Source organism: Drosophila pseudoobscura, chromosome 2 (assembly GCF_009870125.1).
Source record: "Drosophila pseudoobscura strain MV-25-SWS-2005 chromosome 2, UCI_Dpse_MV25, whole genome shotgun sequence".
Lineage (NCBI taxonomy): Eukaryota > Metazoa > Arthropoda > Insecta > Diptera > Drosophilidae > Drosophila > Drosophila pseudoobscura.
Window position 1 is genome coordinate 22,214,422 of NC_046679.1, and position 17,711 is coordinate 22,232,132.

Below are 17,711 nucleotides of genomic sequence, written 5' to 3' on the forward strand. Positions count from 1 at the left end.
TTAATGACATGACATTGCCAGGTGATTGTCTGGGGGAATACAGGTACGCTATAGTACATGCGAGTTTGGGGCAATAAAAAATGGTTTTAAATGTTTTTTTTTTATATTTTGTATCACTTTATTTTGTGTTTTATTTGCGTCTTTTGCGCATTTTCCAAAAACTTTCTCTACAGTACTAACGATTAGTCGTCGAATATTCTCATGCCACTCTGTAGACAATATTCGGGTTGCGGCTTTAATTGTTGTTATATATTAAATTGCTTAACATTTAGGTTTCGGTGCGGTTTACGAGCTTCTGTCCGATTTAACATTTGTTTTCTACGCTTCTTTGCAATTGTTTTACAAAAATTTAACAGAGATCCGTTTTTATATTAGTCATTTTTAATAATAGGCATCTAAATTTAGCTGCTGCTGCAGCTGTCACTTAAGGTTAATTAGATGGCTCTGAACAAACAACAAGCGGCTGAAGCATTTGATTTATCAATACATTATTTAAATTTTTAGATTTTAATTATTATATTGCTACACTAATGTATGTATTTCCACTTGCGTCATTCGGTTGCAGAGGCAAGGCGTTTGTTGCTTAAATTTACAAAAATTCAACAATTGTCCATTGTTGCGTTTTATTTTATTTATTGTTTAATTTCCTTTCAACTGTTTTAGCGTTTAGCATTTATTTTATTTTCCAAAAATTAACAGCCATTTTGACGAATCTGTAAATGTTGAAAATCAAAGGCAAAAACACGAACCAAATACATACAATTATATTTAGATTTACTCGTATATATGTATATGGGTATATATCATATAAATATGTCGATGTTAGTGCTTGCCGTTTGCTTACTTGTTGGGGAGGCTGTGGAAGTAATGTATGTTTCAGTGTTGGAAAGTGACAGTGGCCGTGAACACATTTCTCTAGTTGGGATCAGTTCAGTGCTGTTGAACAAAGAATGAAACGTTTTTGGTACGTTAAAAGGGAGCGGGGGGTTACAAGTAAGCAAACTGAGCTATATTTTTTTTATTTATGATTTGTTAACAATATATGTCCTTTATCAAAGCCACATTTATAGAATTTGTATTTCATATTTATTAACAATATCTTTTTTGCAAATTCTGTATCATATAATGTGTGTTTTATTATCGCCATTGCATTGTTTACCCTTCAAATAAGTTCTAAAAATTTGTTTTCCATTTCGGTTTTTTGTAATCTTAATTCTTTCCTATATTCTTAGCCGAACACTCAACTGGGAGTGGAACCAAATTTGGCAGTGCGCCCAGTTATCTACTTTGAATATCAGTTAGGTTTAGAATTATGTATATACGTACGTAACTACAATAGTTCCCCCATTAATACTTATATTGCTGTAAAAGTCGGTTCATAGCATTTTCGCAAAGTTCATTTTGTTGAAATCTCTATGTACAAAGTCAGCCTTGATTGCTTTTCTTTTGAGTTGTTTGAGTTTGTTGCTGTTTGAGGTGAAGAAAGAGATCGGTATGGTATGGTCTGTATTCATTACGTAGTAGACTCTCAGTTAAATCAGCTACACAGGCGGTGTCCAACAGATAGAGTGATATACGTTATCTAACTAACTAAATGTGACCGCTAGACTATACTACACAAAACACCTGCTGTTGCACCTTAAACCTTATGTCTAGCCTTCGATTCTAGCCTAAGGGTGAACGGTTTTCGTGTATGTCATGGTTAATGCCGCTATCACTAAAAATAATAACACAATCGTTGGTGTTTTGTGCGTTTTAATTATATTCTTAGTTTAGTGTGTATCGGTTTACTATGACATAATTGTTTGCATTTAGGCTTCATGCTTAGGGTTCTCTACACGGTGCTTAGCTTAGTCGTTATCCAACACTTCTCAGCAAGTCAAGAAGAGCCCTAAGCTTTCATTCACACTTGTGAGTGCCTACCTATAATTTTGTTCTTGTAACATCTTTCCCTACAGGCAATGAAATGAGGTGCAGCAGATAATTATGGCTATAAATCGATTGAGCAGTGTAATGGCATGATTGTAATACTACCTCAAATACTTAAGGCTATTTATTCTATTTCCCAACTTGACTTAAAGTTACGTGTGTACTTCTTGTAGTCCAGTTTTTTTTTGTTTGAGACTTGACATTCGCTGACGCTTTGTTTGTGGATTTGCTTAAGAACTAATTCTTGAAATGATCACAACGTTAAAGTATGTTTATCGTACATATATGTATGTATGTATGTATGTGTATGTATAGCTTAAATATAGATATTACTTATACGATTTCGGTTTGGTTTCCATACCAAGGTTATTCGTTCGTTACATAAAATGTATTGTAAATTATGGTGGGATTAATTGCCTATTTACGATTCCACGACGAATAAAATAATAACTACAATATACCGGTAATAACGATAATAATTAAATGAAATCCAAACTTTTGCAATTCGTGTACATCTTCGGGGATACTCTTATTGTTTTCTGTTGCATATTCATGTCAGCTGCTCCTCCTGCCTGGCTCACGGGCATTGAATTGCAAATGCAAATGCGAATGCAAAAAAGTTGTCAGCAGGAGGATGAGAGGATGTTGGTTGGCTCTGGCTTGGGATCTGGGTTCTGGCCTTTTGCTCCTGGCCAAATGTATCTGGGGTTCGACAGCCATTGCCATGCCATGCCTTTCCAATTCCCATTCCCATTCGCATTGCCATTTAAATGAGCGGAGCTCTTGCAAACAAAAAAGCGATGCGATAAAAGCAGCCAGCAAAATGTTGTAATAATGGCAAACAAAAGAAGAGAGGGCAAACGAAAAGAAGGGGAGTCGACACACGGGGACAACTGCAAAGTGTGGCCACTAAAATGTATGCTAAAATATGCATCTGCAGGCATTGCCAAGGGGCAACAATGTTGTTTCTTCTGTTGATGCTGCTGTTGGCCTCAAGGAGATTGCGTATACGCCATCGTGCCACCCCATCTGGCCCCCATGTCGTCGGCAACCAAACAGCTGCGAAAGTATCCACCCGGGACACTCGTATTTACGCGCTAGATCAAAACGTTTGCTTAAAAAACTTATGCAACATTTGCTAAAGTATTGTACAGCGTCCTTTATTCCTAGTTGATTGTGAGAACTCAGTGCCAACCAAGCCACCGCCTCCTCCAGCGACACCACCGCCGCCTCCGCCACTCGTGTTGCTCCCACTGCTGGTGCAGCCCATTAGCTCACGGAATACGTCGCCGATTTTGTAGTTGTATCTATAAAAAGGGCCAGAAAAGAATACCAGTTAGTCTTCCTTGGCAGCCCGCGGTGCCGAAGCAATTGATATACGAGTGCTATGTGGGAATATCTGGGTATTTGTGGGGGTATCTGTGGGCTGATATTGATTACTCACTGCGCCGAGCACTCGACATAGCCGCAGCGCCAATGTTTGCGCACCAGCGTGGAAATATCCTTGAGCTCCTGCCATACCATGACGAGTGTGTGTGAGATGAAAGAGAAGAGATTCAATATTGAGTGCAATCCGTGGGAAACTAATAGCACGAATGGTGAATCAATAGCATAGGCATTCTCTGGCAATTCTTAAAAGAAGTAGAGTGGCTTTTCTATTATTAAAGAACTAAGGCAAGGGTTTCTTAACATTGGTATAACATTAGTGTACAACTGTATGCATTCTCATCCAAATCAGATGACTCTATTGATGTTCCAGAACTGTTCAATTTCACTTTCCAAAGCCTAGCACTCATTTACCTGACTCTTAAAACCACTAAGTGAGTACTCACCTGCGAATTGGCCTGCGCCTCAGTCACATTGTCATATTTATTGCCAACCACAATTATGCTAAAATCACGATGACTGAAACTGTCCAAGATTTGATCTCTCATCGAGCGGCAGTACTGCAATCGAATGAATCGCGTAAATTGGCAATCAATTAAAGCAGGTAAAATCGGCATGCCATTGGGCATATCGATGATGGTGATGATGATGGGGCGGCAGGGGCGGCAGGGGCACTCACCTGAAACGTTTCCAAATTGCCCATGTCATAGACTAGCACATATGCGTGCACCGTTCGCAGCCCCAGCGGATGTCCGTTGTTCCATTCGGCGAAGTTATCAGCCGGAAATCGCTTCTGGCAAAGGATTGCCATGCCAATTGGTCGAGTGTTTGTTTTTCATCAGCATATTTTCGACGAGGACAGCACAGAGCACAGAGCACAGCGCACAGAACCCCACGGCACGCACCGACAGACAATTCCGTACCCGTACCAGAGAGAATATCGTATGGCACACAGATGTATAGTATGTGTCAATACGGTCGGTTGAGTTGTATTTTTGTTTCGCATTATTTCGGCACGCATATGAAAATCAAATATGGAAAAGCGGAAAAGAGTTTTATGTCATTTAATAGCGGTACACAACAGGCAGCAGGATGACATAAATACGGAAATATATTTATCGTTTCTTTTTTCAGGAAAAATATAAGTGTTTATTGTGTTTATGATATGAGTTGAATCAGTATTTATGGTTTATCAAAACAATTCCTCAAATGTCATTATAGCATGATAACTCGTTAGATAAACACAATTATTTTTGCATATGGATTTGTATGGCATTTTAATTGGGATTACATTCAATAGAGAGAGGGGGAGAGAATGGAATAATCCGAAACAGAATCCGTGCAAATAGATAACCTGTCATCCTTGAACTAAAAGTGGAATAATCCCAAACAGAGTAAATCTGTTTGATATAATATCTTTTTAAATTGATTTGCTTTATGGAAAACATCTGGATAAATGGCACTGGGGGGACTCTTATTTATTTAGCATTTACTTTTCCCCTATTGTGGTTGGATGAAAATCTTTTTAGTATTCGTTGCTCCAGCGGCAGCAGCAGAAATGGCATTTATTTATTCATCTCTGTTTCAGAAAATTCCCTTAATTACTAACAGCTTTCACGTTTATTAAATGTAACTGAAGCTCTTGTTTCTGCGGTTATTTCTTTGCCAGAGCGACTCTCATAATAGCCATAAAACGTAGCAGTTACACTAGAATTCTCGTAAAATGACAGAACATTTACGGCCATGTGAGTGTGTGCTGTCTGTCAGTGGTTTCTCTCGGCAACAAAAAAGAACTACTGGTTCCATTAGTGCTTGTACGGCGGGCACATCCGCTTCCTGCTTTTTTTTAGATGACATAAATCAATCCCCAAGCAGAGCTGCAGTTTTCGGTGTAAACAGGACCCAAAAGGCAAATCAGAAGCACACCACGGGGTCTGCGTTTGCCTCCCCCGCCCCTGTGCTAATGAGCAGGAGACGGAATGAAGAATAGGAGTGGGAATGAACGACAGAAGCAGAGTCGGGGCTAGGGGCTAGGGGCTAGGGGCTAGGGGCTAGGGGCTAGGGGCCAGGGTCTTTGGTTTGTACGCCCACAGCAAGACAGTAAGTAAACGTTATAATTAAATTTACGGCGCAGCATTTTAGGCGCAAACAAAAGTCAAAGGCCGACTAGACAACAGACTCTAAAAAGGAAAGATAGCCCAAGAAGGGACCAGAACACTGGGGGAGAAACAAACAATCCCCTCTCCCGTCAAGCAAGCTCCAGCAACCCCTGACCCTATCTGCGACACAGATGGTCGCAGCAGCTCAAGAGTCCGCATTCCTTGGCGCCTGGGCGTCTGGCCCTTAGGGTTCTTTGGCTTCGGCCCCACCCCCCCCTGTTTGTTTGTGTATTGTGTCATTCTCCACTGGCTGGCAGCCAGTCGACGCCACTCCCGTCAGGAGGCAGTAACTTAGCTAGATTTACGTTTTTGATTAAATTTCATTTAATTTGTGCTTTTCCCTGGCTCTGTCCTGGCTCCTCTCCGAAGCCTTGTTAATTAACGGGCTGGTCTGGACTATGTGTTGGCCTGAAATGCGAGCAGCTCGTTAGCCCAGGATGTACTCAATGTCTGTTTCGTTGTAATTGCTGCACTGTGGCTGTTGCCGTCATGGATTGGTCTTTGGAACTCAAGTGGCGACACGCGTACTCAAACATTGAATGCAGTCGACAGGACACGCCAACAACTTGTACACGAAGGGACTGAATGACTTAAATTCCCCAAGTCTGGACGGCAGATATAGAAAGTCTTGGACGATGACCTTGGATAGTCGATTCTTTTGATTTATTTTAGTGCACATCCGTGATTTATGAACTATTTTATCCTTAGATAAGGACCAGACAGCGGTAAGAGTTTCTGAATTTAGAAAGAATAGCTTCCTCTCATAGCTTAGCATCCATTTGAGTAAAATTCTTGTCTAGGATGCTCCATAGCTTAAGTTCTTCAAAGAAAACTCGGCTAAAATATGAATTTGTCCATCCATTATCAGAACTGTGCAATATTTTAGAGAAAAACTTTCCGTCTGAATACATCCCCTATAGGCATCGTTAGTCCAGGTCATTGAGTCCCCAGTTCCGACCTGTTCCCATTCTCTGGGGCCATCGAGAAGAGGACTCTCAATAAATTGTCATTTCAAGTTGCTGGACTTTCGCTGCGGAGGCCACTTAGAGTAAACAATGGCTAACTAAATGGCCTACCCACTCACTCACTCACACAATTACAGACAAAGACATATACATAGGTATACATATATACATAGAACAGATGTTCTCTCTTTCAGGGCGAAAATCTGTTGGAAAATAAATGCTGCTTTGCTGCTTGTACAAGTGGAAACCATTAAGGTGGACTTTGAGTTATGACGGCCAGCCAGTGCACTTGACGATGAAAAATTTACCACAATAAACAGGAGCCACCCTTAGTCCTCGCCTGACTCTTTTAGCCTGCCTCTTAGACAAGCATCAGAGCCATTTGGTCAACACAATGGAGGAATACCAAACCAAAAAAACGAAGTAAAATAATGAAAAAAAGAACTGTACTCGAAAACAAATTCACGCCAAAATGGACATGAATAAGTTGAAAGGCATTGGCAAGGTGGCCAGGGCAGGAGGGGGGCATGCCAGTGCCATCAAACGAGGTTACATGAGCGGGGAGGGGGAGCAAGAGGGGAGGAACGGTAGCACGTAGTTAATATGACAATGGTTGTGGCTGGTCGACTACCGGCTGTCCGGCTGTCCGACTGGCAACTGCTTTTTGCTGCCTGTCAACTCTTTTGCATCGTTTGCCATTTCAATGCAAATTCCTTTGGGTGTATATGTACTCGTAATATCTGTGTGGTCTGGCCGTGTCCATGTATTTGGCAATGCTCGGATATTTATAGCGACTATACAGAGACTTTTCCCTTTGTTGTGCCTGGGCTACATTGTCAGCACACCCACTTGGCCCAGTTCTGGGCTTTGTGCTGTTATCCCAGGCATAGATCGGAGGGTATATAAGATACACCATCAAGCTGGGAACAGTTGGGTAACAAAACCATGGGATCTATGCACGAAAGAAGCTCTGATGGGAGGACAACGAAAGTGTCAACAACATTCTCTTTTCTCTCTTTGCTCTTAAGTAATCCTTTTCGAGGTCTTTTATGGATATAGAAAATTACTAAAATCTAGAATCTATCTGGGAAGCAGTACATAAGCTACTATTTGCTCTTACTTTCTGTAGCATTCACCAATAAAGCCGAACCAAATGTGAACACCCTAGAAACATCTACTTTTAAGCTGGCTTCCCTCAACTTTGCATAGGCAAAAACCGGAGAGAAAAACTTGCCCTAACGCCAGTGTGTTCCCATAAATATTTTATGATTGTTAAACGTGGCAAACAAACACATTTGGGGCCGGGCACGAGAGTGGAGGAGAACTGTACTGAATGGAGATGCAGGCCAAGCCGCAGGCGGGCCCTGGACAATCTCCTTCAACAATTTCGGTGTCAGTTTGTGATTTGCGGTTTGACCGAAAACTGTTCTCTAATTGCCGATGTCAGTGGCGCAGTCCTTGGGTCCACTCCAAGCCAGAACTAGTGCACACCAGTGCCTTGAGTTTTCAGGTTTATGCAGAGCAAACTGCCCTCAAAAGATAGACAGAGAGTAAGGCCACCGACAGGACGAACTTTATGGGCTGGCTATAATTGCTCCCCCATGCGAATAATAGTACGAAATGGGGCAGGATCACGTCAAGGACCTCGTACGGCAGCAGACACGTTCAGGCATTTTTGAGTAGTTAAAAATTGATACATACATATATCCACAAAAACTGCCCACCAGAACCACTTTCCTGCACTGTCTGTTGGCATATTAAAAATTTATATATGCACCCACTTTTTATGGGCCTGAACGGAGACTTTAATAATGTTAAGTAAGCAAAAGAATCTCCCCACAGACGACCAGGAGAAGCCACCGAACAGATGGGAAAGAATTTGAGAGGCTTGGAAATACTCTATACGAAAGTTTTACTTGCAGAAAGTTATTAGAAGCCACTAAGGAGATATTCTTGATATAATTTGATTGCAATTGTAAACGGATTAAACGGATAAGTGCTGCCAACTGATCTATAATATGTTTCCTGGTACAAAACTAACGTTACAACGCAAATTTAAATTACATTTTAAACTCAGATCGAATCTTTTGCTGCCAGCAATCTACTAAATGGAATTCGAATGCTGCTTTCTGCTCTCTTTACGTAACCAAATCTGATTGCATTCTTTTGGAATTTATGCAACAAAGTCCGACAAACCCTTCAGCAACATCTGTATGCCTTTAGGGCATTGGAAAAAAATGAAGAAAAATGAATAAAACGTAAAGCGTAAAACCCCCAAAGAGAGTTCGCTTGTGGCAACATCAGAAGCAGCTTCAGTTGCCTGCCATTCGGTTTTTGTGGTTACTTGTTGTCTGCGGTAAACTGTTGCTCTGCTGTGCTCGATTATAAAAAAAAAAACGAGAGAATTCGAAAATGGAAGGGAACCGTAATGGACTGTAATGAAAATTCTGCAGGTACGAGGCACCCATATAAATTTCTCGAGTCTAGACAGAACCGATAGCACAGCAGGCGCAACAGAAAGCTGGCTTAAAGTGTCTTCGGGTTCGGAATACATTTATGCGAGTCGGGCCTCTGGCAACAGATTGTAACAGCTTTCTCAGCGTCTCGCTCTCCCTCTCTCTGACAATTTAAATTATTTAATAAATTACTTTGCCCAGCCGGCGTAAAAAAGGAGAATTTTCTAATATGTTGGGTTCCCATGAAATTCACTGGAAAATTGCATAAAAATAGTTTGTATCGTACACATTTTCATAAAATATTTTCCCTAGCGCTGACAGTGCGAAAGTTATAACTAAATTATGCGAAAGTTAGGATGTCCTGCGGCTAGGAGGAGGTGCTGTTGCTGGTGCTAGGCATTTAGGGTACTCACCTGGGGTGGAACGTCCAGTACCATCAGCTCACGTATGCAGGTGTCGCACACCAAACAGTTTTTATATATCTTCCGACGTGTTGTCGTCTGATGAGTCTTGGGAAAGTCATGGTAGAAAAATTGCTGCAAAAATGGAAGCGCACAAAATTGAATATTATTGTGATTGTAATATATTGCGCATACGCCGCGTGGGCCGTTGAGCGAGATTAAATATAAAAATGAAAATTCCATCGCGAACTCGCTCGATTCCCATAGAAACCTTGCTCTAAAGCAAACCGAGCGAGCTTTTCTATACTTTTTATGTGTTTCTTTCGTTCTTCTATGGGATTTCTATGGCAGTTTTCTGGTCATAGAAGGAGAGGCACGAGCACGAGTAGATGAAGCCGGGTGGCCGCTGGTTTATTTCTGTTTCTGTTTCCTTTGGTTTTGTTTTGTGCTCTGTGTTAGGCAAACATTTTAAATATGTGTTCAGCTCTGCTCTGCTCTGCTGTTAGGTTCTTTTATATGAGGTTCTCATGAGGTTCTTTCACCCATATGCAGGCGCAGGCCTGAGGTCAGGACACATTTTATTCACATTTTTAGCTTATTAAAATTGTGTGGTCATAAAAGCGGGCTATGGATTTTATGCTCTCGGTGGTCATGTAAACATAAAAATGCCAGCAAAAAGCAGTAAATCTACAGAATGAAGAGTGCTGGAGCCGTGCCGGGGAGCGGGATCAGATGGAGCTAATCTATGCTGAAATCATATAGATATTATTTACAGTTTTTCTACTTAATTTGAATGAATTATGGTTTTAACAGATACGATTTTCCACCTTAAATCTGAATTATATGGAGGATAATGAGCTTTTTGTGAAAATCTACCCGGGGTTCAATTCAACAAAAAATCTTTCCATGTGCTTAACTGCTCAATCATCAGATTGAAAGATATCTGTAGACGGATATATCTTACCTAAATCCCCTTTTAATTCAATCGCCCCCACCTAAGGTCCTGTAAATTCACTCTCTATAATTTTCCATTTTCTTTTTCATTAGTTAATAAATTTTTAGACTCTTTATCACTAGCTTTTGAGCCAGTTTTAAGCTTCAGTAACGAGCCATAACTCTAATGCGAAATGGAACTCATAACCAACACGCGGGACTGTTTCGAAATCTGCACTGAAACGTGGTCGAAATGACCCCATTAACCCGCGCAGAGACCTCTAAGCCAGCAGTTCAGCAGTTTGGTGCGTGGCTGTGTGGTTCGAGACCATCTAATTTTCCCCTAAAAGCCGAGCAGAAAGAGAGATGCCAAAGCGAATCGCAGTCAATGGGAAAAGTATCCCCTGAAAATAAGGCAGAGGCCGGCGAAAGGCATAAAATAAATTTCCCACAAAAAAAAGTAAGTGAAAAGGAAAAACGATAATGAAAGAAGGGTAGTATGGGCGTGTTCTGTGGGCGCATGTGTGTGTGTGTGTGTGAGTGAATCAATGCATGAGTTGAATGAGTGACAGGCTCAAAGGATATTTAACGCCTGATTGCATTTTAAAGTGATGCCCTGTCATTTACTCCAGCCAAGGAACCATCGTCGAGATTGCCAATTCACGATTATCCCACATGATGTATGTGTGTGCCAGTGCGGATGCGTGATAACTTGGCTAATAATAAAGTCAAGTGAGAATCATTTTGAGGACACCCATCACCACAATCCCGCTCTGGTCCTCGTTCTCATGTTCTGCTAATATAAATGCAAATTCTTTTCTGTCAATCGGCGCTTCCCTTGTTTTCGCTGCAATGAAATCAAATGCAATTTATGCACACGACGACTCAATTACCCGAGACAGAAAAAGGATATCCGCTAAGATGGCGGCCACCCAAACGTCGGAAGCGGAAGTGGCCAGTGGCTGGACAGCCTTAAAGCGAAGCGTAGAGTGTTTTTAGCGGCCATTTTAAATTATATCCTGCACACACAGACGATCCCATAGGGGCATGGCATGGGGAAAAGGGGTCACATCGCATCGAATCGCATCGCCTCGCCTCGCGTAGATGCCACGCTTTTATGTCCCAGCGCCGCATATCATTGAGTTTTATTTTTATTGAACTGGTAATTGAATAAGAAATGACATTGATGGTCGTCTCCATCTCGGTCGTGCTCTCTTGGCATCCTGCTCTATACTGCTCCTCTGCTCCCCTGCTACACCCTCTCTGCCCCATGGCCGGCTTTGCGCCTCTTTATGCTTCTTGCTGCGCCATAAAGTGCGCTACATTATCTGCCACATAAATAAGCAGCGAACGGGCTTGAGCCGAAAGAAGCTTTTCGAAATTTACACAAATGGTTATTCATAGCGTATACTTTATGGCTATGATGCATTGCATTTTATTTGGCTCCTTTATCTGCAGGAATTAGCTTCAGTTTATTCGACAATTTATTCAACCAATTTGAGGCAGATTCAGGCACGGAACGGAACGGAACGGACATTGAACTGAGTTCAAGCTGGGCAATGAGTGGGGCAGTAAATTGAATTTGCACTAAAAAAACAGTTTTGAAATATGAAAACAGTAGTTAATATTTAATCCCCAGACAGATGCATTTATATCGATGCGACTGTTGATTCGTTGCAAACTTGTATCTTTTATCTTACATTAAACCTCAGTCCTTTTTGACTTAATATATATGCCAGGTATTAAGCAATTTACTACTCGAAACAAAAATTTCTTTAATTTTATTCATTTATAAATTTTATTTAAACGATTCTTTAAAAAGTCGAATATGTATAGGCACGTATTTGGCAATTTGATTTCACATGTATTTCCTTTTACACGGCCATTACATTTACAGAGCAATCAAGATTTCAGCCATGTTCATGCTCTCCCTACCGGAAACCTACTCGCCCACCCCCCGCCACCAATTTCCTTCACAGCTTGACCGCAAAACAGCCATTAAACAGGACGTAATTGATTTTGCAGTGCTTAAAATGCCATAAAAATGCACAAATCTCGCATTACACACAATAAAAGACGTCCAGCTGGGAAGGAGATGGAGAGCACTGGCACAGGGACACAGGGGCTTAGAAGGGAATAGAACAGATCTAAAAGCACGAGCGGAGTTTGAGGCTAATGCACAGACCTTATCCCGCACAAATACACGGACAATCGCAGACATTAAACGCAGTTGTAAAACGCACACAGACAAAACAAACGTATGGAAAATAATGAAGAGCAAAGCGAAAGCAAATGGCAAATGGCAAAGCAACCCGGAACTCAACTCGCAACTGGAACTGGAACTGGAACTGCCAACTGCAGTTAATTGAATTTGCCGAGCAGCAAAGGGCCGTGCATACGGTATGGGCGGGAAGAAGACTGTTGGGGAAAGAGGAGTCTGTGGGAGTTTACGCAGGGAATAGAGCTAGGGCTTATACGCTTTCTAAAACGATTAAAGAACTAGGAGACATAGTGACCTACATCTAAGCACTTAATTAAGTTAGATCTGCATTAATAATGTAGAAATCTAACGAACGAGTTTAGGTATGGTTGATATGGTTTATGTCTTGTTACATCTGAAGGCAAATAAAGTGTCCCCTGTTGAGGCATTGCTTGATTGTAATAGAGAATAAAACGAATCAACCTTCGAGTGTATCATGCAAAAAAGCTCTAAGGACTAACTCCAAAGGCCAGTGGTTTAAGGACAATTTTCCCGTCTAAAGCAAAGTCTTACTTATATAAGAAATGTAAGTTCTTCACGTTTATCATTTTTAGGGATAACTTCTTTTATCGCATTCGATGAATAAGTCTTTACAAAGCCCCTATCCTAGCTGGTATACCCTCCACTCGGTAGACTCCTGAATGCTGAACACATATGCGCCTTTCTGGCTCTGTGCCCCGCCATTGTCTAATTACAAAAGATAAACCACAAAAGATACGATGCGATGCGAAGCGCAAATCAAATTAACGGCCCTCCTACACGCACACAAATGCAATTAGGAGGGCTAACACGCACAGGGCACAGGAGAGTAGGAGAGCTTTGGGGTGCAGGTAGAACGAGGCGCTAAATATCCTCAATGAGAGGCAGCTGCTCTGGGACTGGTCTATTAAAAAGTTTGACGCTAAACTGATGCTCCTGCTGCTGCTCCGCTCCTACCACGGCTGCTGATTCCACTAAACTTTTCAGCTTTCATCGGGGTCGCCATCGCCGTCACCGTCGCCCCATGGCCCCATTAAAAATTTAGAGCCCAGGTTCGGGCATGAAAAGTGCAGTCCTGCCTACCCATTGTCCCACCTTGCCCCATCCTGATTATGGCACACATCCACACTTTTCCAAAGGGAAAGAGAGAGAGTTTTAATCAGGAATTGTGTTAATTGAAAGCGCAATTTGTTATTGAAAAATTAATTAATGCGACTGGGCAACAGAAATCCTTTCTATGCCTTTATGGATGGGAAGGATAGGGGGAATGATGACTGGGCTTGTGTTGTGGATAATGACTGTTATGGCCATTAATTTTAATTGCATTACAAACTGCAATGCACTTAATATCCCTATATTTAAAGCTTCAATGGCAATTTCGTATTAATTGTTTCAATTAAGTTGCGATTCTGGGCAAATGTTCTTTGGTATTTGGGATAATAGATTTAAATATCTTTAATTAAGACAGGGTGACGGGGAATCTAATGAAAGCAGCACAAACACTATTCAGTGATAGATACAAACGGGCATTGTGGTTGCTTAGAAAATCGATGCATACAATATATAAAGTCTCTCGGCTTTTATGAAATTTAATAGATAGATATACAAGTCAATGGCCCACCTGTAATATGCTTGTTTTGCCGACGCCAGTAGCCCCCAAAAATGCGGCTTTAAGGGGGCCCTGCAGCCATGGCGGCTCCGCACCACCCTCCAGAGTGATGCGCTATGCCGAAATGCACTTATTTTGTATATGAAGCTCCATTTCAATTGAGATCTTTGTGGCTTTGTTGGCAATGGGACTGGCTTTCGATTTGGTTCCTTTGGCTCCTGGTCCTGCTGCTGCTGCTCCTGAGGCTGTGGCTGTGGCTGTGGCTGGGGCTGGGGCTGCTGCTGCTCCTGTTTTATTAGTGGCTGCTGTTGCTGTCCTTGCACTATCACCGACATAATCAACGCTTCGTGTGCTACCGATCAATAGTTTCTTAGAGTTTGTTGGTGATATTGTACTACTCCACATTATATTGTTATTATAATTGCTTGTAGTATTGTTGTTATTCCTTTGCTTTAACGACGCCAGCTTGACTGATTTGTTCGGTTAAGGGGTTTTCGGATAGAAGAAGGTGTCCCCAAAGCAGCAGACTTTGCTTCGGAGTGTGGAGGGTTATAGCTGGAATGAAAGCTGGAGCTGTGTGGCAGGACAAGGCATGTTCGTGCTTATGACTGGTTTGGATCTACAATAAGTTCTGAAAGAAAGAGAGAATTTACAAAGAAATTAGTTTTTGGAATCATTTTACATGGACTGAAAGATATAAAAATGTACAGCCAATGAGAACGCTCTCTGACTAACAAAAGAGTTTGTAAACGGCTACCAAGAAAACGGAAAAGTATTACTTTTTTTTTGTCGCAATCCCCGATTTTATAAGCAATTGATTCGGTTTCTTCCATCAATTGAATTTTGTTGCCCATCTGATTGGAAACTCAATCATAATGCATAATATAATAATTTAAATGGAGCTTCCGCAGCAATCTGACAGCTACACCGAAGTAAACACAAATCAATGGCATCCAATAAATTCTCAAACGAAAATTGGGGAAAATTCCGCACCCCTCGGAAAATGTGCTTCTGCTGGCAATCAGCTGCGACGTTGCTAACTAAATTTATTGAGTCGCCAGCGGATATTGCACATTGATTTCATTTTAATAACATAAATATTCTCTGGCCCTCGCTTTTGATTTGTTTGTTGTTGTTTTCCCTTGGATTTTCGCTTCGCCTCGCCTCGCTCCGACCTTTGCACTGCCAATAATAAATTTCAAATTTCACATTTCACTTCCGCTGCACAACGGAAGTTGATTTCTGGGTCTTGCGCTGCCACCGGCCTCCCGGGGGCTCATTTTCCTTCTGCCTATTTTCCGCTGGAAATGAAAAAGAACCGGCACAAAAAATAAAAACATTAAGTGAGGCGTGAAAAATGTTTGGCAATTCTGTTTCTGCCTCTCTTTTTATTCTGAGTACTTTGGGAGGAACCAAACCACCACAGGGTGCATGTAAATTAAACGACAGCAGCTTTATAATTAGAAAAGTTTGGGCGCTTCTTCGGAACGAAATGAGATTGCTCGTTGATTAGCCCAAAATATGTTATATAGATAGATGGAAAGTTGGGCAGCCATGTTCTTGGCAGCTATATAAAATTGGTTCATACTTAAAGCGGGCTGTTTGGGGACGCTGTTTCCCCACGTAATTGTTTAGACATCTGCCAACAGCTTCATCTATCATCCGACCACTCAACGCCTTCGCCTGGCAGGCGGTGGAAACTTAATAAATTTAATAACCGCAAAATATGCCGTGGGCGAAATGAGCGGGTAGACGGGGTGCCAAAAACGCCACACAGCCATCAAATCGTTGGCCTATTTATAGGCCCCCCCCCCCCACATCTCTACAACATCTTCTACATTTCCTACATCTTCAGCAAGGAGCTCTCCTTTCGTGCCGTTTCCCCCCCAATATATTCCATGCGTCATCGAGACGACGCCCACACATAAGTAGGTGCGTATTGTTGGGATGCCAGGAGCAAGACGAGGCGGCTGATTTGATTTGATCTGATATGATTGAGGGGCGCCCCGCCCGGGCGTGGCTCAAGAGGCACCCCGGCACCAGCGCCCACGTACACACAAAAACAAAAGTGAGTCACCTTCTGGGACAATGAGGACTTGTGTTTTTATTTTTTTGGAGGCCATAAACCAGAACGAAGGAAGTCAAACTGTGTGAAATACTCTGACTCGGGGAATGATAGGCTGGTTCAGCAGATTGGAGGAGAGTTAATCCTTATATGTAGGTGGGGTTGAATGAAGGTGTGTCTTTTGTTTTAGGAAGAAAAATCTTAGGAGTAAAAAATCAAAATTAAAATGCATCAAAAGCAGAATAATAAAATTCTGAAAAAATGTTTAGTTTTGAAGAAGCAATCAGAAATAGCTGTGCAAAATAATTTGATGCACCATCAAAGCCGAATCGATTAACTATCGAAGCCAGGAGCCATAAAAAATTCGAACTGAAAAGAACCCAAAGACAAAAGAGATGCACAAAATAATGGTGTAAATAAATTGGAGAATTGTTTGTTTTCTGGTAAGAACCAGAAGAGTCTATAAATAAAGAGCCCTTTAAAATTTAGGATCCACAAAAAAAGACCAAAGAACTGTAACTCAAAGTACCATTCCGGCAAAACAGAAATTCGAAAACCTTGAGAGCAAATGAAATCGCTATCCCCACGAATAAATCTACATAGCCCACATAAATCTGAAAGTATGTAACTTTGTTTTCCAAACACCCTTTAAACAGAGTCTTAACGCCAGAACTTTGATTAGATTCCCGGGGAAAGAAAAGTGAATTTAATTTGGAAAACAATACATTTGGGAGCGCATAAAGGGCATTTCGAATGGGTTGCCCGTTTGCTGCTTTACCCCAAAGCTCGTTGCTCATACGCCCCGTGGCCCGTTTGATTGATACGTACTCGGAAAACGTACGTAAACAAGTTTTTGAGGTTGAGGTGTGGGCATTCCCCGGCCCGGGGGCGTCATTGTCGAGACACAAAACCTGGCAATTGAAAACTTTCCACATTTTTTGTTCCTTCTCTTTTGGCAACACACCAAAAAGAGTGTAAGGGTCTCTGCGAGACTTGGCCTTGGAATCAAAGTCAGACAATTGCAGGGCCTTTATTGTGTTTCAGTATATTGTAATACTTTTATCTGCCCCCGGACTCGGTTACAGTCCCATCCTCCTCCATCCATTCCGCATCCCACGCCCCACTCGGTGTTGTTACAGGAATGTTTATGCTGACAGGCTCACGCAGGCTGTTCCCTGTCGGAGTTCGACAGTCGGGTCCAGGTCCGAGTTACAAAACCACTCCCAGACCCAGACCCATTCCGCATCCGATTCCCCCCTCCCATTCACAACCATTTCATGGCCTGTCTGCCTTGGCTTCCTATCCTTCTTTACTATAGCTTTTGTTTTATGCCTCACTTCCACCTTGTCCTCTTCTCTCTCTCTCTCTCCCTTTCTTTCTCTTTCCTTTTCCGCTCTGGCCATTGTTTTTTTATGCTACGTGCTAGTAAAATTTTATTGTTTTATTTATTGTATTTAGAGCAACTTTCCCCAGTTGTTCCACGGAGGGCATTTGTCTTTGGTACAAAGTGCATTAAACGCTTAGCGAAGAGACAATCAATTAAAAGTTTTAACCATTTTAATTGCGGGC

General features: G+C 41.8%; 1 protein-coding gene across 1 annotated transcript in view; it reads right to left on the minus strand.

Moving 5' to 3' along the window:
• Positions 1-210: 210 nt before the first annotated feature.
• The window catches only part of LOC4802444 (ras-like protein family member 10B), a 43,557-nt gene continuing 26,056 nt past the window's right edge, over positions 211-17,711 (minus strand). Inside the window, 6 exon segments of the mRNA XM_033385862.1 lie at positions 211-3,236; positions 3,374-3,441; positions 3,762-3,875; positions 3,995-4,108; positions 9,309-9,431; positions 14,090-14,708. Of these exon segments, the coding sequence (XP_033241753.1) occupies positions 3,068-3,236; positions 3,374-3,441; positions 3,762-3,875; positions 3,995-4,108; positions 9,309-9,431; positions 14,090-14,482 (981 nt within the window). The 5' untranslated portion in view covers positions 14,483-14,708 and the 3' untranslated portion in view covers positions 211-3,067.